Source organism: Dendrobates tinctorius, unplaced genomic scaffold, assembly GCF_039654945.1.
Source record: "Dendrobates tinctorius isolate UK_male_01 unplaced genomic scaffold, ASM3965494v1 ptg000103l, whole genome shotgun sequence".
Taxonomy (NCBI): domain Eukaryota; kingdom Metazoa; phylum Chordata; class Amphibia; order Anura; family Dendrobatidae; genus Dendrobates; species Dendrobates tinctorius.
The window spans coordinates 3163966-3186888 of NW_027361771.1; the positions used below are offsets into that span (position 1 = coordinate 3163966).

Sequence of the window (22923 nt, forward strand, 5' to 3'; positions counted from 1 at the left end):
TGCTAGTAACCAGACTGCTGCAGTGGTCTTTCAACTTATAAATGGGTCTGGCATAGCTTCTAAAGCCAGCTTTGACCTCTAGGGTGCCCTGCACAGGGTCCTGAAAAGTATGGCTTTATTTTACTCAAATATAGGCCTGAAATTTGTGTGTATGATTGTGGCTTTTCATGTTAGATTGGAAGCTGTAGTACTGTCACACAAGATCATTGGGAACAGAACTCATGATTGTTCTCCCATTATTGGCCTTGCAGCATGAGAAAAGTTTGCCATGGAATTGTTAGCTTATGAACTGAAACATTCTATCAAGTGTTGATACTGTAGGATAAGGGGGGGGGGGGGGGGGTGGGGGAAGAGAGAAAAAAAAAAAAAATAGTAAAGAATCATGGTCTAAGCAATGTTTATTTTTTTCAAACAAGACATTTTTGTGGATGAAACACATCTTCACCAATCCTGCAAAAGAAAAAAAAGTTAGAAGTTACTTTAAGAGCGTCAAATTAGTAGCCAAGTTAAACATATGGAAAGGATAAAAAGTGGGGCCGATTTGGAAGAAAGCCTGGGCATCCCCTTTAATGCAATATGGTTTAAATTCAAATGGACAGACATTAGGGGAGAAGAAAAGTGTTATAGGACAGTGTCATAGTAGCAGGTGTAATGGTAAAATAAAACAGATAATTGAGGAAAGGGGACAAAGTACCATGATTAAGATATATAGCCAAACATTGTCACCTGAGGGAGGACAAGGCAATTTTTATGCTAGATCCTCTCAAAAGGAGCTGTAACCTGCAATTATAATCCAACTTGTTTTTAGAATCATAGAATGGTAGAGTTGGAAGGGGCCTCCTGGGCCATCTGGTCCAACCCCCTGCTCAAAGCAGGATTCACCAAATCATCCCAGACAGATGTTTGTCCAGCCTGTGTTTGAAGACTTCTATTGGAGAACTCACCACTTCGTGGCAGCCACTCATTGATCACTGTCAAAAAGTTTTATAATATCTAGTCTGTCTCCTCTCAATCAGTTTCTTATTTCAGGTTACATCGGGGCTTATCTACAGCATTACAGAATGCTGTAGATAAGCCCCTGATGGTGGTGGCAGCATCTTATAGGCCAAAAATAGGGTGACAGACTCCCTTTAAATAGTAAATTCTACCATCTTGCATACACCAAGATCTGATGATAAAGAGGACCACTGGGACTAAGTAAAGTTAGCTGTCAAGTCATCTTGCCGATTAGCTTGATGTAGGGTAAAAAAATAAAGTGCTTTTTCTGGCAGCACCACTCTAAAAGTCTAGGTCTATGAAGTTACACCTACCAATGTCTTGCTTTCATTTCTCATTTACCCCCCCCCCCCCTCTTTAAATTCATGCTAAATCTTTTAGCCTTTCCAAGATGCTGTTTCTCACAAGGCATTAGTGCAGAGCATCCTAAAGACATGCCAGTCACCATTGGTAAGGACCATAAGATTTACCACTAACAGCCTTACATCTGGAACCATGTGGCAGATTTAACACAAGTTTGCCCACCCCTGCTATAGTCAGGGGGGGGCAGCAGCAACAGAATAAGCTCAAAAACTTGTGACTGGTACTCCTTAGCCTTCTCACTTGCCTCAACCTGCACTATTTTGACTAGTTGGGATGGATCAAGAGAAAGTCAGTCCCCCCTCCTTGACTCTGGACTTTAAAAGAGTGTACTGCTGTGGACAATGCCATTTACCTGGTTGCCTTCCAGTCATCTTCTACTGTGGCCTTTGATCGCAACAACCACATAGTTTTCAGGACAGGGCAATCTGACATCTGGAAACACTGACCAACCCAAGCAGTGACTGAGCCTGCAGCAACAAGTTACCAAATTCAGCATAGAAGCAATATCAATAAACTGTTCTACAAAAGCATGCAGTCTTAAAGCATCAAGGCCATGTTTCACCATCAAAAAAACCTGACACTTCCAAACAAATCAGGTGTGTATTAGGTGCAAACTATGAGTAACTATATAACCAACTAATAAGCATTCTGTAATGCTATAGTATGCAAACATGAAGTTTAAATTGTGTTACTGCACTAGAAAATAGAGTTAGTCTTAGATAATTCGGTTTCTAGGAACCTTCCACGACAGCCATATCGGAGGATGTCTCCCTGCCCTAATGGGTGACAGGAAATGCACAAGAGGTTAAATAACCCTCCCTGCTACCTCCAGTGTTTTCTGTTACCACCAAAGAGCAGGAATTGTCCAGTAAGCATCAGATAGGGAGGGCAATTAGTGCCATAGTGGAAGGTTCCTAGAAACCGAATCACCGGTAAGACATTCTATTTTCTCTAGTCACCTTCCACGACATCCATATCGGAGGAATACCTACAACTAATTTCTTAGGGAGGGACAACAGCCTGCAGAACACATCTGCTGAATGTTAAATCCCTGTTGAAATTTAGTCAATGTATGGACAGACGACCAAGAGGCGGCTCTGCATATCTGCTCAGAAGATGCGATACATCTTTCTGCCCATGATGTTGATACCGAACGAGTAGAGTGGGATTTTAGAGATGTAGGAGGAGGAAGGTTCTGTGACGAGTAGGTGAGGCTGATAGCTTGCTTGATCCAATTTGCGATGTATTTTTTGCCGCCTTTTTGCCTTTATTCTGACCGGAAATTTGAATGAGTAAATTCTGGTCAATCCTCCAGCTCTGTCTGCTGGAGGTAGAAGAGAACTACTCTACAGACATCGAGGGTGTGAAAGACTGTTGGAGAGGTTTGCACAGAAGGAAGGCAATACCTATAGAAGTTTGAGACTAACCTCAGGATGATGCTATCCTCAGTGATGGTTAAGTATGGCTCCTGTATTGAAAGGGCCTGCAATTCTCCTATGCGGCATGCGATAGTAATGGCCACCAGGAGCACAGTTTTTAGTGTTAAGTCTTTCAAACGGCTCCCTGGTCAAGCCCCTGAGAACTAGTTTCAAGTCCCGGTGGACCTGACTACAGAGTCTGGGACAAATCCTAGAAGCTGAGGTTATGAATCGCTTGATCCGTCGATGGTTTGCCAGATCTTGGTCGTAGAAAGAACTAAGGGCTGAGACCTGGACCTTTAAAGTACTAGGTGTGAGCCCCAGATCTTGGCAGTCTTAAAGAAACTAAGATTTGTGCGATATTAGGATGGACAGGATCTGGAGCATTTGGGGAACAAGATGAGAACTTCCCTTAAATGGCGTTAGTCACTGTTTCCTACTCTTCTGTAGAGTTTGGATTACTTTTTCGGATAGGCCTTTAGCCCTTAGAATTCCAGCTTCAGTAGCCAGGCCGCAAGGTTCATCTTGTGCGGGTCTGGGTGCAGTAGAGGGCCCTGGTGAAGGAGATTGGACCTCTGAGGCAGAAGTATTGGACCTCCGTGAGCCATGTTTCTTAGGGCTCTGTACCAACTTCTCCCTGGTCACAAGGGAGCTACTAGGATTTAGTGACTTGCTCTGCCCGTATCTTCTGCAGTGTTCTCGCCATCATGGGAATCGGAGGGAACTCGTAAGCCAGATTTAACTGCCACGGATGGGAGAAGGCATCTACTTCCCATGCTCCATCGTGGGAATGAGGCGGGAAAAAAAAAAAAAAAAAAAAAAAAAAACCCTTGCAGCCACCAATTTTAGGTTGAAGAATTTCATGCCTCCTTGGCGACGGATGTAGGACACTGTAGTCATATTGTATGAGCAGATATGTACATGATGGTTTTGGACAAGGGTTGATGCTTCCTTCAAACACTTCTACAGCTTTCAGTTCTCTCACATTTGAGGAGCTGGCTCTGACATCTGGAGGCCATATCCCCTGGAAGTGCGATTTCTCCACTATAGCACCCCAGCCTCTCACTGGCATCTGGTGACGATTTTCAGGGGGAGCTGATCCCAGCTTACACCCCGCTGGAGATTCTGGTAGTTCAGCCACCATAGGAGGGACACCTTCATATGACCTGGAAGAGGGGTTCTCTTGGTCAGTGTATTCTGACATCTTTGAGCATCGAGTACATAGGACTGAAGGGTCCGAGTATGGGCTTGAGTCCAGGAGATGGCTTGGATGCATGCTGTGAGCGAACCTAGGATGGACATTGAGTCTCAGGGTTGGTGCCCTCTGGCCTCTGAATGAGGTCATGCTGTACCCTTGGTAGAACTGATGTTCGCTTTTCTGAGTTCAGGAGTATCCCAAAGAACTTTTTCCTTGCAGAGGGATGAAGGTCTGATTTTTCCAGGTTGGGAATCCAGCCCAAGGACTGTAAAATTTCCAGGGATTTCTCTAGGTCCTGGTTTAGGCGAGAAATGGATGGAGCTATTAGAAGGTAATCTAGGTATGGGACAATGCAGATCCCCTGATGGCAGAAGCAGTGATCTTCATTCGCCATCACCTTGGTAAACACTCTAGGGGCTGATAACCCCGAACGGCAGGACATTGAACTGGTAGTGGTTGAACTGGGACCCCTGGGACACAGCAGACCTGAGGAATCTCCTGTGGTTTGGATGAATTGGGACCTGATAGTAAGCATCCTTCAGGTCTGCAGTGGCCATTACTCAATTTTGTAATATGAGGGGGATTGCTGATTTGACCGACTCCATCTTGAACCGTCTGTACTTCACTCGATTCAAGGGCTTTAAGTTTATTATAACCCTGTGCTTCCCTGAGGGTTTTACAATTACGAAGAGGCAAGAGTAGTGGCCTCTGCCTATCTCCTGTTGTGAAACTGGGGAGATCGCTCTTAAGTCTGACAGCAAGGATCTTTGGAGGTATGCCTGTAGGGAGGACTCTCGAATTCCAATCTCAGTCCATTGCGAATGGTGCAAAGAACCCATTGGTTTGAGGTTATGGACTGCCATTGATCTATGAAATTCTAGTGTCACCCCCTGACTGGAATACTGTCATTGTTTGTCAGTAGGGTTTTGTTGTGGGGGGGGGGGGGGGGGGCAGAATATTTCTGGAATGAAAAAAAAAAATAGTTTCCTAGGTTTCTTTTGATCTGGAAGCGACTTTTTATCCATGTTTCCTCCAGGATGTAGTCCAGAGCTGGGCCAAATACATAATTTCCCTTCGCACAGAGTTTTGTTTTTGATGTAAAGTCTCCTCCAAGATTTCAGCCAGTGTTCTTCTGGCTGAGTTGGAGAGGACTGCAGACTTTGCTGCTACTTGTATGAATTCCGCAGAAGCATCAGCTAGAAACCCTGTTCCTTTTTGTAACAGGGGAAGAGAGTCAAGGATTTCTTCCCTGGAGGTCCCTTGAGTGAGGTGGTCTTCCAGCGTACTCAGCCAGCTAAATAGGGACCTGGCTACACACGTAGAGGCTATGTTGGCCTTAAGCAGGGTTGTGGAGGCATCCCAGGATTTCCTGAGCAGGCCCTCAGTTTTCCGATCCATGGGATCCTTGAGCCGAGATGAATCTTCAAATGGAAGAGACGTTCTTAGTCACCCTGGACACCTGCACGGCCACTTTAGGGACCTCCCATAGTGTGCAATCTTCCTCCAAGGGAAACAGATTCCTCAGATCTGAGGGGACACTAAGCCCTCTCAGGGAGGGCCCTTCCTGCATAACCAGGTTTCAGATGTTTGTGACTGGGAAACCCTTTTAGTCTTTGGGCTTCAGTCCCCCAAACATTTCATCCTGAATAGAGCATTCCACTTCTGCCCACTCCGATCCCATACCCCATGTCTTCAGACAAGAGTAGTATTTTTTATTATCGGGTTTGGGGGCGAAGTGGAACTCATTTTCCCATGCATCCTCAGTTAGAGGTATCAATTTTGCGCCCAAGTCCGCTTCCACATGGGCCGCTCTCCTTTTCCTAGCAGGAGGGGGCTGTGGCATTGGGGTCTGGGCAACAATCATAGAAGTTTGGACCTCTTGTTAGATGAGAGTTTTTATACTGTCCAGTAGTGAGGGCTGCTCTGCACGTATTACATCATCCGTGCAGGGCTGCCATAGCTTCTCCCTATATGCCAAGGGAAGTTGGTAACACACACCTTGGTTTCTTTATAGGGTCAGGGGCCTTGTCTCCCTAAAAACAGAGACAAGGCATACTAAGTCACCTCAAAGACCACCCAGACAGAAGGGGGACCTACCCTGCTACTTACAGTAGGAGGGTGAACACTGGGCTCTGCAGAAGCAGAACGTGAGGGCTTATCACCATCCATGGTCAGTCTGTCAGTCACCAGTACAGAAGTGGCCTTACCTGGACACACCCAGACCAGGGTTTTAATAGCCGAGGTCCACCAGTGTGTTCTGTGCTCCTACTCACCTGGTCAACAGGTGGGGGGGTAATTATAATCACCCCTCATAGCTGATTCTGCAGTGGCTGTCATGTTCCCCCACCCCATCTGGGGTTGCTGGCTCTGCCCCCTTGACCTGGTCCAGCCCCTTGTTCAGTGGTCAGTCAGCGTGATGCTGGGAGTCAGTAGAGTCATTGACGGGGGTGGCCAGGAAATATCATCTGCATAAGTGTTCCAGCCAGGAAAGCAGGAGGGAGGTGAAACCAGAAGGACAGCACGAGTCCCTCCATTACTTCGGGTGCCTGTGTGCCTGCTGCATGGGGGGGGGGGGGCTCGGACGCTGGGGAGCTCAGAGGACCCCAGTTGCACATCACCGCCTCGCTTTACCCCACAAAGGGGCGCAGGAGAAGTGGACAGGGGTCTGAGTCTCGCCGAAGCAAAGACAGAAGCAGCCATCACATGGAGGAGAGGAGCCCCCGACTGTCGGCCGCCCAGCTTCAGGTAATCAGTATAGTGCCTCCGGTTGCTGGCCATGGCAGCACTATCAAACCTCTTTATGCCCCATAGGGGACAGGAAAAACACTGGAAGTAGCAGGAAGGGGAGGGTTATTTAACCTCTTGTGCATTTCCTGTCCCCCATTAGGGTGGGGAGACACCCTCCGATATGGCCGTCGTGGAAGGCGATTAGGGAAAATAAAAAAAAAATCCAGAATACTTAGTGCATACATTGGTCAATTCGTGAGTCCTCAGCAGCCACGATAAGGAGACTCTGCTGGGACCTATCCTGTGGTGATTCCTCATGGGTTGAGCCTACATTTATATGGGAAGGTGGGAATTCATGTTTACTGCAGTAATGCAATTCAAATTTCATATTTGCATGCTATAGCGTTAGTGTGCCATGTTATTTTGTTGGCTATGTATGGAGATGGCTACCCTTAGTAAGCACCTGTTCACACCCTATTTCTGTTTGGAAGTGACAGTCAGTTGATAATTGTATACATAGGCTCTGACTGAGCACTGCACCACTTTGCCTCTTTCAGTTTAATTACAGCAGAAATAACTTCCCAATATAAATTTAGGTCATCACCCCACAATATGTCCCAGTAACGAGAGTTGCCTTATCGTGGCTTCTGGGTACACATGAATTGGCCAATTTATGCACCAAGTAATTCTCAATTTTTCATATTTCCTAGTGCAGTAATGCAATTCAAGTTCCATGTTTGCCTGCTATAGCACTACTATATTTTGTTGGATATGCCTTGCTATTGACAAGCATGAATTATGTAGGTCAAGACTAGTCACAGAGACTAGGTGAGTAACATTGAAGACTAGTGTTGAGCATTCCGATACCGCAAGTATCGGGTATCGGCCGATATTAGCTGTATCGGAATTCCAATACTTAGTTCGGATACTTTTTTCATATCGAATACCGGAATCGGAAGTTCCCATAATGCTAGGAGCCCGCTCGATTTGATTCAGCCAATGGGGATCCTCAGAAGTGTGGGCATATCCTGTTAGGCATGTTAACTGCTGGCATGGCTGTGATTGGCTGCTGAAATGATGTCATGATGCACTATAAAAAGCGCTGCAGCCGCCATTTCTGGTCACTCTGCTGTGAATTCAGTTAGGGACAGGCTGCTGTTGAAGACTGAGGGACAGTTAGAAATAGCGATTCCACAAAACAGTGCTTAACCCAGGCTACATAAACCACTGTAGCTTGCTTTTCCCTAGCAGCGCCGTTTTCACAGCTGTCTGCAAGGGCTGTGTGAGTGCAGACCCACGCTGTGTAGTGTGTCCTGCAGGCACGTCTGCTTGTAGGCCGGCCAGCGTGTCTCTGCCTCACACATTTTTCTTTTATTGCTGCTTTTTTTTCTCCTGTATAGTGTGCTTCCATATACGTTGGTTGCAAACACTAAAGGAGTGGACAGCGGAGCCTTTCAGTGCTATAGCCCATTTCTCTGCACTGTTTTTGGCTGTCTGATAGGTCTCTGTGTGTGAGTGCAGCTCACGTTGCAGTGTGTTCTACAGCCACCGCTAGCTGTAGTGCGCTCAGCGTGCGTCACTGCCTCATATAGTCTTTTTTTGCAGCTAATTTAGCCAGATTTTTGCTCCTATATTAGTGTGCTTCCAACCGCATTCATTGTCATTGGTTGCAAACACTATATAGGATTAGATAGAGGAGCCTTTTTGCTGGCTTGTGCCCTTCAGGGCCAGCCAGGCTAGTATCACCCTATTTTTTGGAGCCTCATCAATTGCATTGTAGGTTAGCTTCCTGCATTGTAATCGCTCCAAAAAGTTTGTGATACTATAGCTTTCAAACTTTGGTCACATCCTTTCCCTCCACCCAAAAAAAGGAAATAAAGTTCACCAAACACTCCACTTTACAGTTGTCTAGGCCACATTAGATCATATTAAAGTGTAGTACACACACTCTTAGCCAAATTAGTGTTTCTTATACTGGTTAGCAGGTGTTCAGGAATAAGAACACTAAGCCACCCCTTTTTTACTTTTCTGCCTATCTTTATCAGTCTACCAAGATGAAGAAGGCAGGGAGTAGACGTGGGGGATTCGGTATCTGCTGCGGCCACCAGTGACCCGGCATCCCCCACTTTTACCAGGCAACAGTCCTTCATGCGCAGCTTTGTAGGACCTCGCCGTACCCCACTGCTGCGTGACGAACAAACTGAAGCCGTTGTCGGATGGATGGCAGCTAACGCATCCACTTCAATAACTTCCGCATCCTCCCAAGGCCAGAGCACTGAAGAGCAACCATCTGTCTCTTCACCACCTGCCAAATTGCCCAGGCAGTCTGAGAGCCCTGGACAGGAACCATCTCAATCTTTACTTCTGTTCTCAGAATCTGTTGGCTTGGAAAGAGGTGGCCAGCCAAGCAGCATTCTAGAGCGTGAAGAGGGAGTATGCAGTGATGCGCAACTGCTTTGTCTCTCTGAATCTGAAGAGGCGGGTGGGCCAGTGCCTATGGTCAGCACACCTCAGTATGCATCAGATGATGAGACTCAGTTGCCAATTTCTGGTGCGTACGGTGCTGGCGAGACAACCCAGGACCAGCCGGTGCTTGAAGAGGGGAGTGGAGATGAGGTCCTTGACCCATCATGGCGTCAGCCACAGGAAGGTGGTGGGAGCAGCTCTGAGGAAGAGATTCCCCGAACGGCCAAAAGAGGAGGGAGAGGGCGGGGGCAGACTTGGTTGCCTGTAGCCTCCACTTTGGCACCCGTGAGGAGCAATCCTCTTCCAAAACAAAAAACGGGCGCTCCCAGGACTTGCAGTGCGTGGTCTTTTTTTGACAGTTGCAGATGACATTTGCCTTGTCAAATGCAAGCTGTGTCATCAGAAAGTGAAACGAGGGAAAAATGTGACCAACCTCAATACCACAAATATGTGGAAACATGTGCGTACCAAGCACGAGGTGGAGTTACACAGACACACTGAAGATGTAGGCCAACCTTCAGCAGCACCTACCACCTCTTCAGCTCGTGTTGGGGCCTCTTCCTCCAGCTCACACACAGCTGGTTCGGCTTCCTCACTGGAACGCCATGGAAGAACCACTGCCACTGTTGTCCAGAGACCCAGTGAAATTCCACCCACTGAACCACGTTTGCAGTCATCAGCACACTCCCAGGCCACTCACCAGCAATCGGTAGCACAGGCATGGGAGAAAAAGCGGCCATACTCGGCAAACCATCCCCGAGCACTGGCTCTGAATGCCGGCATTGCCAAACTACTGGCCCTTGAGATGCTGTCATTCAGGCTGGTGGAGACTGACACCTTCCGGGACTTTATGTCATTGGCAGTTCCACAATACAATGTGCCCAGCCGCTTTTATTTCAGCAGGCAAGCTATCCCTGCCCTGCAAAAGCATGTGGAGGGAAAAATTTAAAAATGAGCTACTAAATGCCGTCAGTAGCAAGGTCCACCTGACCACCGATGCGTGGACCAGTAGCCATGGACAGGGACGATACCTTTCCCTCACTGCCCATTGGGTCAATGTTGTGGAGCCGGGTACAGATCTGGAGAGTGGCTCTGTACGTATTCTGCCAACTCCAAGGATTGCAGGAATGCAGTCTGTACATATTGAGTCCTCCTCCTACTCTAGTTCCTCGGAATCAGCACTGCGTGAGCCTGTTAGGCCAGATATGAGCACAGGTGTGGCCAAACGTCAGGCCGTCCTTAAATTAATTTCTTTGGGGAATCGGAGCCACACAGCACAGGAGCTCTGGAATGCCATCAAGCAGGAGAGCGATGTGTGGTTTGTGCCAGCGAGTCTCCAGCCAGGTTTGGTAGTGAGTGACAATGGCTGAAATCTAGTGGCAGCTCTGGGCCTAGGCAACCCCACTCACATACCATGTCTGGCACACGTGCTCAATTTGGTCGTGCAGAGCTTTGAGGGACTATCCGGATCTTGATGCACTGCTGCACAAGGTTCGCCTAGAGTGTGCTCACTTGCGGCGTTCCAGCATGGCAAGATCGCGCATTGCATCTCTGCAACTTCGATTCCGCCTGCCAGAACATCGCATCATATGTGACCTCCCCACCAGGTGGAATTCAATGTTACATATGTTGGAGCGGTTGTGTGAGCAGCAGGCAGCAGTAAAGGAGTACCAGCTGCATCAGGCGCAAACAAGTCGCACTGTGCGCCGGACACACTTCACCACCACTGAGTGGGCCATCTGCCAAGTTTTGCGTGCCTTCGATGACTCCACGCAGATGGCCAGTGCAGATGATGCACTAATCAGCATGACTGTCCCCCTCATCTGTCTGCTTCAAAAAACCTTACAAGCGCTAAGTGAGGAGGTTTTTGAAGAGGTTGAGCAGTCAGAAATGCCATCTGCTTCTGGCAAGTCTGCGCAACATGCTTCCACACAAAGGCCCAGGCAGGGGACACTTAGTGAGGAGGACGACGAGGAGTCAATGGAGGAGGAGGAACACATCTCTCCAGAGGAGGGAGGTACACAAGGCTCTAGTAGTCAGTGTGTACAGCAAGGGTGGGGTGATGCTGAGCAGGCAGAGATGCTGCCTCAAGCTGGGGACAGCGTTTCCGGTCCAGTTGGCAGTCTGCAGCACATGGTTGATTTCATGCTGCAGTGCTTGTTAAATGACCACCGCATCGCCAACATTCTCCACACGGCTGATTATTGGGTGTACACCCTCCTAGATCCTCGCTACCGGGACAACTTACAAAGCCTCATACCACAGTTGAACCGGGAGCGAAAAATGCGGGAGTACCAAGAAACACTTGTGCAGGCCATCATGTTCTCCATTCCCCCCACAAGTGTTGCTGGTAGTGCTTTTCAAACCAGCCATGTGGGTAGAGGCAGTGGAGGAAGCTCTGCACAAAGAGGTAGCAGAGGCAGTGCCGCAGGACACGGCAAGGCCAGTATGGCCCAAATGTGGAAAAGTTTTGTGGGCCCGCCACAAACGGCTACACCATCACAGACGGCTCCAGTCAGCAGGAGGCAACGTTTCCGTCAGATGGTGACAGACTACTTGTCGTGCCCTGTTAGTGTTCTCCCAGACGGCTCTTCCCCGTTCAAGTATTGGGTCTCTAAGCTGGATACATGGCCAGAGCTTAGCCAATATGCATTGGAGGTGCTGGCTTGCCCTGCTGCCAGTGTATTATCGGAACGTGTCTTTAGTGCTGCAGGTGGTGTGGTAACAGACCGTCGCACGCGACTATCCGCCGATAATGTTGACCGGCTTACTTTTGTGAAAATGAACAAGGCCTGGATCTCACCTGAATTTGCCAGTCCTCTTCCAGAATAAATAATTGGCTGGCAACAGGATCCAGGTCTCCTGTTGTGTTCATGTTTCTATGACCTGAACTTTATTTCCTGGGCTACAGCAACGCCCGTTGTTGCTCAGAAGTGCTGTCCGCACAGACAAAACACTCGCTCATGTGTAAGTGGGGTCCGGTAACGTCAGCTGATCCCCTGCTGTGTGTATGGCAAAGTGTCCTGCTCCCTCCACAGTCAAACAACCTCAGATTTACACCCGGCTCCAAGTAGGCCTCGGCCTACTACCTCATTTTCCCTGGGCTCCGACAACGCTAGTTGGTGCTCGGAAGTGCTGTCCGCACAGACAAAACTCGTTCATGTGAAAGTGGGGTTCGGTAACGTCGGCTGATCCCCTGCTGTGTGGAGGGCAAAGTGTCCTGCTCCCTCCAAAGTCAAAATACCTCAGCTTTACGCCTGCAAGCGGTGGGAATGTGGACAGAGCAGGAGACAGTGGCAGACACATCAGGGGATCTGCTGACATTACAGAATCCCAGTAACACATCAACACGTGTGGATTGGGCAGACGGCTGCTGTACGCATAAACTGGCGGTGTTGGTGGTCACGTGAAATCCTGGAAACAGAGTGGAGACAGATGCCTAATTAAAGCACGTTGACAGTCTGTTGTAGCCTACAAACAATCTAAAACTACCACCAAGTAGGCCTCGGCCTACACCACGATTGTCCCTGGGCTCCAACAACGCCAGTTGGTGCTCGGCAGTGTCTTTGGCACGGAGACTCCCTGTTGCCCAGCCTGGTTCCAGCACGCCTGCTGTTTCCGGGTAGTGTCAAGGTCACTATGCCACCAATCCGTTGTCCTGTCTTGCGGCCGGGTTAGCCGACTCTACGGTGCCTGCAGTTTAGGTGACTCCTATGTGGGCTGCGGGAACTCGCACTGAAGGCTGGATCCGTAGTGGCAATGGGACATGGACCCCCTGTAGGACTGTGGGTTTCGGTAACTGCGGCCGGCTTGCGGCCTGGCTACTTTGCTTTCAATGGGTATCTGCTGCTACCCACCTGGGTTCCAGCACTGACTGCTGGTTCTCGCCAGAGCCTTTGGCCTAGGTGCCTCCATCTCGGTATCCGAAGTCCAGCACCGTCAGCTGGTCCTTGGTAGTGCTTTTTATCACAGGTACCTTCTGCTTAGTAACCGTGGTCCAGCACTGTCAGTTGGTCCTCGGTAGTGCCATTGGCTCTTGTTCCTTCTGCTACCCATCCGGGTGCCAGCACTGTCTGCTCGTTCTCGCCACAGCCTTTGGCCTAGGTGCCTCCATCTCGGTATCCGAGGTCCAGCACCGTCAGCTGGTCCTTGGTAGTGCTTTTTAGCACAGGTACCTTCTGCTTAGTAACCGTGGTCCAGCACCGTCAGTTGGTCCTCGGTAGTGCCATTGGCTCTTGTTCCTTCTGCTCCCCATCCGGGTGCCAGCACTGTCTGCTGGTTCTTGCCAGTTTCTCAGCCTTCTTGTACCTTCTGCTACATTTCCAAGATCAAGCTTTTTGAAATGGTTTTTGGTAATCCTTATTGATCTCCATGACGACCCTGAAGACCACACCAAAAAAGACCAGAAATATGACCCTAAATAATAAGACCAAGAGGACAAAGAACATGAAGACAACCACCAAGATACAGAACAAAAGACAGAAGAACAAGAAGCAGAAGAACAGAAAGCAGAAGAACATTAAGCATAAGACAAAAAAAATCAGCATAGAAGAAATCAAAATTATAAGCAGAAGAAGACTAAGCAGTAAATGGGGGTGAGTCCGTTCCTCCTCGTGGTGCCCCTGGAAAATGCCTGCTGCAGGCCAAACTGAACGTGGACAAATCCTGTTGTAAATCTTTTGTGACAGGCAGAACGTAAGGTGTAATCTTATAACTTTTATAGATAAGTACTACAGGAATGCCTGTTACCATAAGAAAATGAAGAAAAAGAATAGGAAGAAGAAATAGCATATGAAAATTAATAATAGCTGAATAAGAAGAATATGAAGACTGGAAAAAAAAGTTAATGGGAAGAAGGTGAAGAAGAAGAAGAAGAAGAAGAATAAGGTGAAGAAAAAGTTGATGAAAAAAATGCTACTGCTGCGGATCATGAAGGAGAAAGTGTGGGAGAAGTACAAAAGAAGGTGAAGAGCATGGAAGTTGCAAAACATACATATCTGACTAAATATAAAAAAGTCAACATAGTCAATATCTTTTTAACTCCGAACGTCTTGAAAAAAAAAAATTGGAATTAATGCTATGCCATGTGATTTGAATAAACCACTATGCCTTTAATGTCTCCTCCACCTCCCACAATACATTCTACATGATTTTTATTTGTTTTCAATTATGTAGAATTAGCCAACAAGGAAATAAAGGCCTTTTTTTAATTCCGATACCAGAAGTCCCATTGACTTGAATGGGACTTCCGGAATCGGCGATACCCGATATTTTTTTCGTATCGGGCAATACCATCCGATACGATATTTTTGGGTATCGAACGGTATCGCTCAACACTATTGAAGACAGTACAGTTATCAAACAAATAAGTCTGCATTCTCCAAGTTTAGAGAAAGGTGCATCAGTGACTTCATTAGCCAGCACCTTCAGCAGACAACCTAAGTGAAGGGCTGAACATTTACAGACAATTCAGGCATACATCTCACCTTCTCTCCATTTTATGGACATGGTGAAAGTTGGTTGATCTCCTTGTCCTATGAGCCCAAACAGCTTACCAGTCATTAGATCACCTGCTGCACCTGGATAGAGCGCTACTGAAGAGTGTAGGGAGCCTTTCAGCTGGGATCCTTCAGCTGAGAGTTTAAGAACTGATCCCAGGGTATTCACCCAGACTCCAGTCACATTACAGTGGGCTCCCTGCTGGCATAGGAGATCAAGGTTGCATTGAGTCTTCTATAGTCATAACTTAGAGATAACACAAAAAGCATGTTAACTGCCTAGTAACCGTATTCAACAGCCCCCCCAAAATTCTGAGCAATCATCCTAGGAGTGGAAGTGACCAAGAGATTGTGATGCCAGGGTGCAGTTAACCTTTGTTTCCTGGTAGTGTGGTGCACTCCCAAGTAGTCCAAGAAACAGGGAGGAGACAGGGGCAGTTAACATCCTATGCAGCAATTGTTACTATCCAGGTTAGTAATGCAGATATTCCAGGTGCAACGATTCCTTGGCTTCACTGTCTGCACAATCCTTACCACACTACTAATAGAAGCTAAGCCTATGGCCACTCCTACCTGCTCCCTCAGCTTCTCCAATACGCAAAGGCCACTCACATTTAGGCTGTGTGCCCACGTTGCCTTTTTTAGCTTTTCCGCAGCGCTTTTAGGCCGGTTTCACATTAGCGCTTTTTCAGCGCACGCATGGCCGGGGGTAGCTCCGCCCCCGAGCCGGCTCTCTGCCCGGCGTGCCCGCCCCTTGCTTGTAGCGCCGCCTACTAGCGGACAGCGGCGCCTGCGATCGGCGCACCCTATCTTTAGCATAGGGTGCGCAGGCCGTGCGCTAGTTGCGCTTTGACCTGCACTGCGCACTTTTGACGGTGCGCCGTGCGCGCCAAAATCAAACTTTTCGGATTTTGGCGCGCACGGCGCACCGTCAAAAGTGCGCAGCGCAGGTCAAAGCGCAACTAGCGCACAGCCTGCGCACGATCTGCGCACCCTATGCTAAAGATAGGGTGCGCCGATCGCAGGCGCCGCTGTCCGCTAGTAGGCGGCGCTACAAGCAAGGGGCGGGCACGCCGGGCAGAGAGCCGGCTCGGGGGCGGAGCTACCCCCGGCCGTGCGTGCGCTGAAAAAGCGCTAATGTGAAACCGGCCTTAGACGGGCGTTTCTGCTGTGGAAACGCTTAAAAGCATCCCATGTAATCATAATTGTATCCACACATGTTGTGCTAATGGTGCGTTTTTTTCCGCTGCAAAAACACAGCATGTGCATTAGTTTTGCAGAAACACGTGCGTTTCCACATACAATTGTATTGCAAAAATGCTTAGGAAACGCATGCTAAAATGCTTAACAAAAGCACCTGCATTTCCCCAGAAGAGGGTGTGCATTTCCACTCAGGAATATTCTGCTTCAAAAAAGCAACGTGGGCACAGCCTTAACATTTTCCATCAGCATTTGTAAGCCAAGAATCAGGAGTGAAACAGTCAGGAAAAGTATAAAGGCAGAAGTGGTGAATGGTGATGTGTTTCTATTACTAGTGATGAAAGAGCATGCAGTGCTCACGATACTCCGTAAGCAATTCTGGGGTTGCTCAGCAGGAGCTTGGGTCCTTGCCCTGTAGGGATTGTCTACCACATACTAATGCCACAGCCATGTTGGCTGTGGCATCAGTGATTGGCTGGCCACAGAGAGCCATCAGGTCTATATCAGACCTGATGCCACCCTGCTCAGTCTGCTCCAGAATCACCAGTGCAGGGAGAGTTGCTGCAGAAATAGGGACAGAATAGTTGCTGTATAAGTTAGTGTGGGTATACCATTGTTGAATACACAAATCCAGCTAAACCAACAGTCCTAAGGACCGATTGCAGGGTATAGATTTCAGTAGTAGGTAGGCAGTGTATGTGGCACACTTCATTGCATACAGCAAAAGGGTCCATTCCATTATTGTCTGCTGCCCATTACAGATATTGACCTTATACATAGCCCCAGGTATCAGTGGCCAGGAATTTTTTGCATCTTAATCCTGATTATTTTATTCAAAAGCACACTTCCCCCATTTGCTTGTTGGCACTGCAGAATACAGCCAGATCCTTTCCAAAGTACAGTGTTAAAATCCAGCCTTTTGTGAGGGGTTTGGCCCTCACAGCGATCATATCCAAGTGCGCAGAAAATCTGCCATTTTTGTGGTACTGTAAATATTTTTTGGAGTGTCTTACACAAATTGACACCATTTTGCCAAAAAATACTTGGCTACAGGGCAGATATTTTCCAAGGTGTTTTGTCCGCCACATGGATTGCATATCGTTGCAGTCAAAATTGTGCCATTTCATGCCTCCATAGAATTGTTTTTGTTGCGTCTTAGCCTACAAATTGTCAATTTTACTGGCAAAAAAAAAAAAAAAAAAAATTGAAAGTGTGGCATCTCTGCCACATCTATGTGGGCTACAAGTTGTGGCATTTGAGGCCTCCATTCAACTGGTTTTGCTGTGTGTTACCCTAGTTTGACACTATTTTAATGTAGAAAATAAGAACAAGCCACATATTTTACAGTGTGGTATCTCCATCACAACTACCAGCCTGACCACCACCAGCATGATCAGGCACATGGTACCTGACTGTGGGCCGAACACCAGGCTCCAGGAACAGTGGGTGAAAACGTTGCTTCTTCCACTGTTGTGCATGCAAGCCAATCCCCTCTCCCTGCACCTGTCGTTGCCCACACTACCACCATCTAAGCGCAAGGCCGGGGTCCGGTCCCCGAGGTTGTATGGATACTAGTGGTCCTACAGCAGACACTGGAGGAATAGAAGTAGTGACCACTTTATTCCCACACCAGACTTGGGGGCACAACAGCAATGTGTGTGAGCTGGGACTAGGTAGAAGGAGTCCCCGAAGTAGGCTACAGCTGTCTGCTGTACAAGTAGAGTTCATAGGAACATCCATCAGGAGGAACTCCAGTGTAACTCAGTACTTCATTCAAAAGGCGCTAAGAGGGAGATGCTCAGAAAAGGCACATATGTTGGCAGAGTGTTGGAAAGAAGTACTTAATCTTGCCTAGAAGTTGGCTGAGCTCCTGACCTAGAGGACATGGCACAGATGCGGGCACCTGTACCACAACAGACTGATTAAAGCTTTGGAACTACATGCACTGGTGTCCTCCACTTATTCCTGCACCAGCCTGCCCAACACTGCTACATCCCTCCTGCGCCCGACACTACACCATCTAAGTGTCACTTCACCTACACTGCCCTGGGACTACAGCCCTGCCTGTGGAGGACTATATCATTGCTGCACTACACCATCTGTCCCAGAGGATATGTCTCCAGCGTCGGCTTAACAATTGCCGAACACCACAGGTGGAGTCATGAATCACTTATAAACTTTCACCACCATAAGCACACCGAAACAACCCCTTTTGCAATGGAGCCCCAGGGGCATGGACCAGGTCACTGCTGCCGTGACAACTCCCGTTGAGAAGATCAACCGGCCCGGTACCGAGTACCCCACAGCCCTGGCAAGTGAGGGCACAACACCAGCATTATTGTTGTAAAGGGTGTTTATGATGCCTGTAAAAAAAATGTAGACAGTAGGTTGATGTGTACCTCCAGAGGAAAATGTTTGACAGCCCATACACTTACTGTATGGGCATTACAAGTATAGGAGACCTGCTCCTTTGTAATCTCTTCCAGAGGGTATTGGGGTTCATCCAAATTTGTGGCAGGCCTTGCATTCACATCATAGGCAAACAGTATGGGAGACCCACTTCCTAATAATGTGAACTTTATTGCTCGGTCAGCCTCAACACAGCAATTCTCCACTGCAGTTTCTTTAGCCACAATTTCACTCAATTCATGGGCAAACAGTATTGGAGTACAAGATGAATGGGAACTTTGGCTTCATGTGGCTGTAAGGGGGGGGGTGTAGTAGCTGTACTGGAACTCCCCCCACATGTCCCAGTGTACATGTATAAATATATACATTTAATAGTGTAGCTGCATAATATCACTAGGGCATGTATTTTATACCGTGTTTTAACAGGTGTACATTATGCTGCTGTGTACATATATCCTGTTGCTCCATAATGTTATTTGTACATGTAACCATGTTGTAATATATGTTTTGTACAGGGAAAGTAATTAGTTTTTGATCACTAGATGGAGATAGTGATCTTAATATAGGAAAAAGCTTTAACAATAGTGTAAATAGTTAACTGTAGAGGGGTCACTTTTGGTTAGAGGATGGGAGCTTCCTGATTAGGGGGAGAAGGGCAAGCGCACCCATAGAGCTCAGGTGGGCAAAGGAATGAGCAGCAGAAAAGACCCCGTAACATTTTTCTAAGTGAGCCCAGGCATCCAGAACTTGGGGATATAGACAGACCATTGCATGGGCTGATGCCCTCAGAACCAGGGCAAACTGGAGGCTGAGGGAACCCCCACAACAGGCAAGGTTGCACAGGGAGGACGCCAGGAAAATATGCAGCATGGTACAACCCGATCTTGAGCCATGTGACAGGGAGAGCAGAGAAGGGAAAAATTGAAGTGACAGTGTGGAAACTGATGTGAAAGCTGTGTTAAAGGCTGGATGCCTTGTGAATTCCTGAAGTAAAGTTGTGTTTCAAGTTACAAATGGACTGTGTTATTGCACAAAGGGCCAAAGGTGACCTTAGAGAGCAAAGGAAGAACCCTGAAGGCGCCGAGAACGCAGGGCAAGTAAGCTGAAAGTGAAATGTGATTTTTAGGTAGAGGGAGGCCAAGACACGCAAAGCCTGTTAAGCTCAGCCACAACTACTGCCCTAGCCAACCCTTATGGGGGGTCATCCTCCCTACATAGGTTGTCTGGGCCGGAACCAAGGGAACCACCATCTGGGTTCCTAGGGAAACAGTACCCGGGGAACAAAGGAGAGCAGATGACTGGGCAGCAAGGGGAGGGGTGAGTATAAAAGGAGCAAGGGGTGCACAGGGGAGACAGTTGGTGGCACACCAGACACTGAACAAGAGGCTGTGGGACTGAGCTAGAGCGGCCGACGGTGACCAGAGGGGAGAACGGCAGCAGAGAGGAGATTATCAGTGCCCATCAGAGGGGAGGTACCGAACTTACCAGCCAGAGACTGTCAAACCCCCGCCAAGTCGGGGACATGACCTGCCCACAGTCGTCCGCAGCCGGTACCGATGTGCTCCAGCTTGTTGCGACCTGCCCGCTGCTGCCCCACTACAGTCACGGCCTGTGCATCACCGCCCAGGGCTGCCATTACCCTGCTACAGTTGGGGCCTGCTCCTCGCCTATGGAGAGACTGTGCACGTGGCCTACCAACCGCTGCTCTTCCAGACTATGTCACTACCCTGCTTGGGGGGACTGGAGTCCCCGTGGACTCGCTAACCAACGGGAGCCTGCTGTGGCTACAGGGGGTTACCGCAACAAAAGACTCCCTTGGGGCACAACAGGCCCCAACTTCTCCTGGATGCTGGACACCTGGAGACGACAGTCCCTCAACACCTGGGCCCAGCGACGTCAAAGCAGCCTCATCAGCAACACCAAAGCAGTCACACCGAGGGACGTCAGGAAAGATAAGTTGACTTTAGGAAATAAGAACCCATAGTTGGCCCTTTCGTGGCCCCATAATAGCTGACCTTGCTGGGTCAGTCACATTCTCATTGAAGAAAAGTGTTATGTCCCTGCGAGGACAATTAGTGTTAGCCCTTTTTGGTTGCCTAGTATAGCCCTAGCAGCTCCAGTTCATAAACGTTATTTTCCAAAACACTCAGTCTCGTGACTGCATCCTGCGAACCTGCTGTTACCTACATGGCCATTAAGGACATCTGTTCCATGGGTTTTTGATGTGCGTCCAAATTTTGGCCCGCCCTGCCACTTACACAACAGTATAGGTGACCCACTGTTTAATAATGGGAACAAAGCATAGCTGGCTGATGGCTCTAAGAATAGTAAAGGCCACCTGATGGCCCTATAAAAATAGACAGACTTTGAGTCCCTACTTTATAAATTAAACAGGATAGGTCACACACCACATGGCCAGATAAGGTTAAAAGTTAAAATGACATTTCCCAGTGAATGCATTTGTCTTGGTTGAAAGCAATGCTAAAGTTGAAAACGCATCAAAAACGCTACATGTGAACAAAGCCCAAACCAAAAAATGTTCCTCCACCACTTAAGCCATTTATTTTGCCTTACATACAAATCATTACCCTGGAAGAGATGTTCCTTAACATATTTCCCATGAAAATAACTTGGTTTTGTTTTTGTATGTTTTATTGTGCGCCTGTAAAAGTGGCCCAAGACTCACAGTCTACAGTAGTGATCTGGGAGTCAAATTGTTCCTGGGGTCTTCCCCATGTCATTTGAGCACTGTTCCTATCGAATTCTGCCATTTAGACCCTAAAAAGACCCCTGGGAGTGCCATGGCAAAAATGCTTGAGTTTTGCAAAGACCTATATTGGGCTCGTTGCGTGGGTCGAGCACCTGAGCATTTCAATATGCTCAACCTGAGCAACAAGCAACTGAGCATTTTAGTGCTCACCCATTCTTGATTTTGGCTTACAAATACTCAATGTGTGAACATGGCCTAAAAGTCTCCTTCATTTCACCGCTAGGCCCAGAACCAGGTCATGTTTAACCATTTCCCCATATGGAAAACAAAACTGCTTCAGTAACCCAAAGAGAACCTATCAATGCCATGGCCCCTTTACAAGCTTTTTTTTTTTTTTTTTTTTTTTAAATATTGCACAGGTGGCACTTGTGCACATGCATGTCACAGCATTATCATTTTGCTGGAGGCTGTAAGGTCACGCTAAACATAGGTCAACTCCAGCACCATTTTGCTGGAGACCACCAGGATATGAATGGGTTTAAAAATGCCCAGGGCATTAGCCGTGGGACTTAATTTCCACACCCCAGCAGGTTATAGAAAACAGGGGTCTGCTTAGTTATATCAAGCTACATTTTAAGCTCAGACTATACCTACGCTTAACCCGCTTGTCAGCCCCAGGGATTTCCCATCTGTCACCACAGCACTCCCATGATGCATTGCATTTCCCCTGTATGGAAGCAGTTAAGGCACATGTATAACACATACGTACCCACCAGCCCAAAGTAAAAAAAAAAAAAAAAAAAAAAAAAGTGCATTCATAAGTCTGCAGTCACAGAATAATCAATTTGGAGTGGACAATCCCTTTAAATTGTGATGACAGGTTCTCTAACCACCCAGTGGCAGACCATGAATACATCACTATGTGCATGTATAAGCCACTCAAGGTAGTGGCCAGCTCTGCTACATCTGAGGGGAACATGCACTACAACTTTGGGGCATTACAAATAAACCTCAGCTCATCTCCAAATGAAGTCAGATACTTTGTATACAGATATACACCAAGACCCACAAGAAGTCTATGGGTGCCCTACTGAACAGGAGAGAGCCTAGTCTGGTGCATTTGTAAAATTAGCCACAACCAGTGCCTTCTAGTAAAAATAATTTACAATTATGCCTTAAAAAAAAAAAAAAAAAAAAAAAAAAAAAAAAAAAAAAAAAATTCTCTTGTTGCTATTGGAGTAAAGTTTCAGCTGAACTAACACAATGGTTGTTTTCCCCTCCATTGTGCAATAGTCACAGAAGCAATCAGATAAGCCAAGATTGACATGTAGGCCAGGAGACAACGTTACCAGTAAGATGCAAAAAAGAAAGACCATAGTCGGACAGAAAAATATTCAGAATTGAGAGTCCTCAGTGGTTGATACCTTTTAATGGCTAACTGAAAAGATGGTAACACATTGCAAGCTTTCGAGACTACTCAGGTCTCTTCATCAGGCTAGACTACTACAAAATCTGAAGAGTCACATATCTAACACAGTACAAAGATATACATCTTTCCTGTATCATAGTGGGACATGCACTTCTAAATCAGTGCTATGTGCAGAGGTATGCAGGTCAGGAATTTATTCACTTCAGCAAATTAAACTTTCAATTATGAGGCATTAGAAACTTACCACATCATTGTAGTAACCAGTGACCAAAAAAATAACCAGCACTAACCCCTGCACACCTACACACATCATTGTACTTTTCAGTCCAGCACACAGCCTGCCCTAAAGTCATGGTCACGCCTTATAAAGAGTGAAGCTGATCGAGATCATCTGCAGCTGTGTTTTATCACTGAATGGAAAGTGTCTTGATAGTAAAGTAGTAATGCTACAGCTACCCTGTGATTCTGGCAGTGGCAAATGGTGCATGACCTAAGTTCTCACCTTGCAG

The 22923-nt window shown here is 47.5% G+C and overlaps 1 protein-coding gene across 2 annotated transcripts; it reads right to left on the bottom strand.

The window, feature by feature from the left end:
- Positions 1–380: 380 nt before the first annotated feature.
- Positions 381–22776, bottom strand: LOC141099877 (avidin-like). Of its 2 annotated transcripts, none has more exons than XM_073587951.1 (4): positions 22659–22776; positions 14655–14868; positions 1712–1826; positions 381–450 (listed from the first exon to the last, which is right to left on the bottom strand). In XM_073587951.1, exons 1-4 carry the CDS (start codon positions 22725–22727, stop codon positions 408–410), a joined length of 441 nt encoding a protein of 146 aa, XP_073444052.1. In that variant the 5' UTR covers positions 22728–22776; the 3' UTR covers positions 381–407. The 2 variants fall into 2 exon arrangements, with proteins under 2 accessions (XP_073444052.1, XP_073444053.1); XM_073587952.1 differs by having other exon boundaries at positions 14655–14865; positions 22659–22767.
- Between the last annotated feature and the right edge of the window lie 147 nt (positions 22777–22923).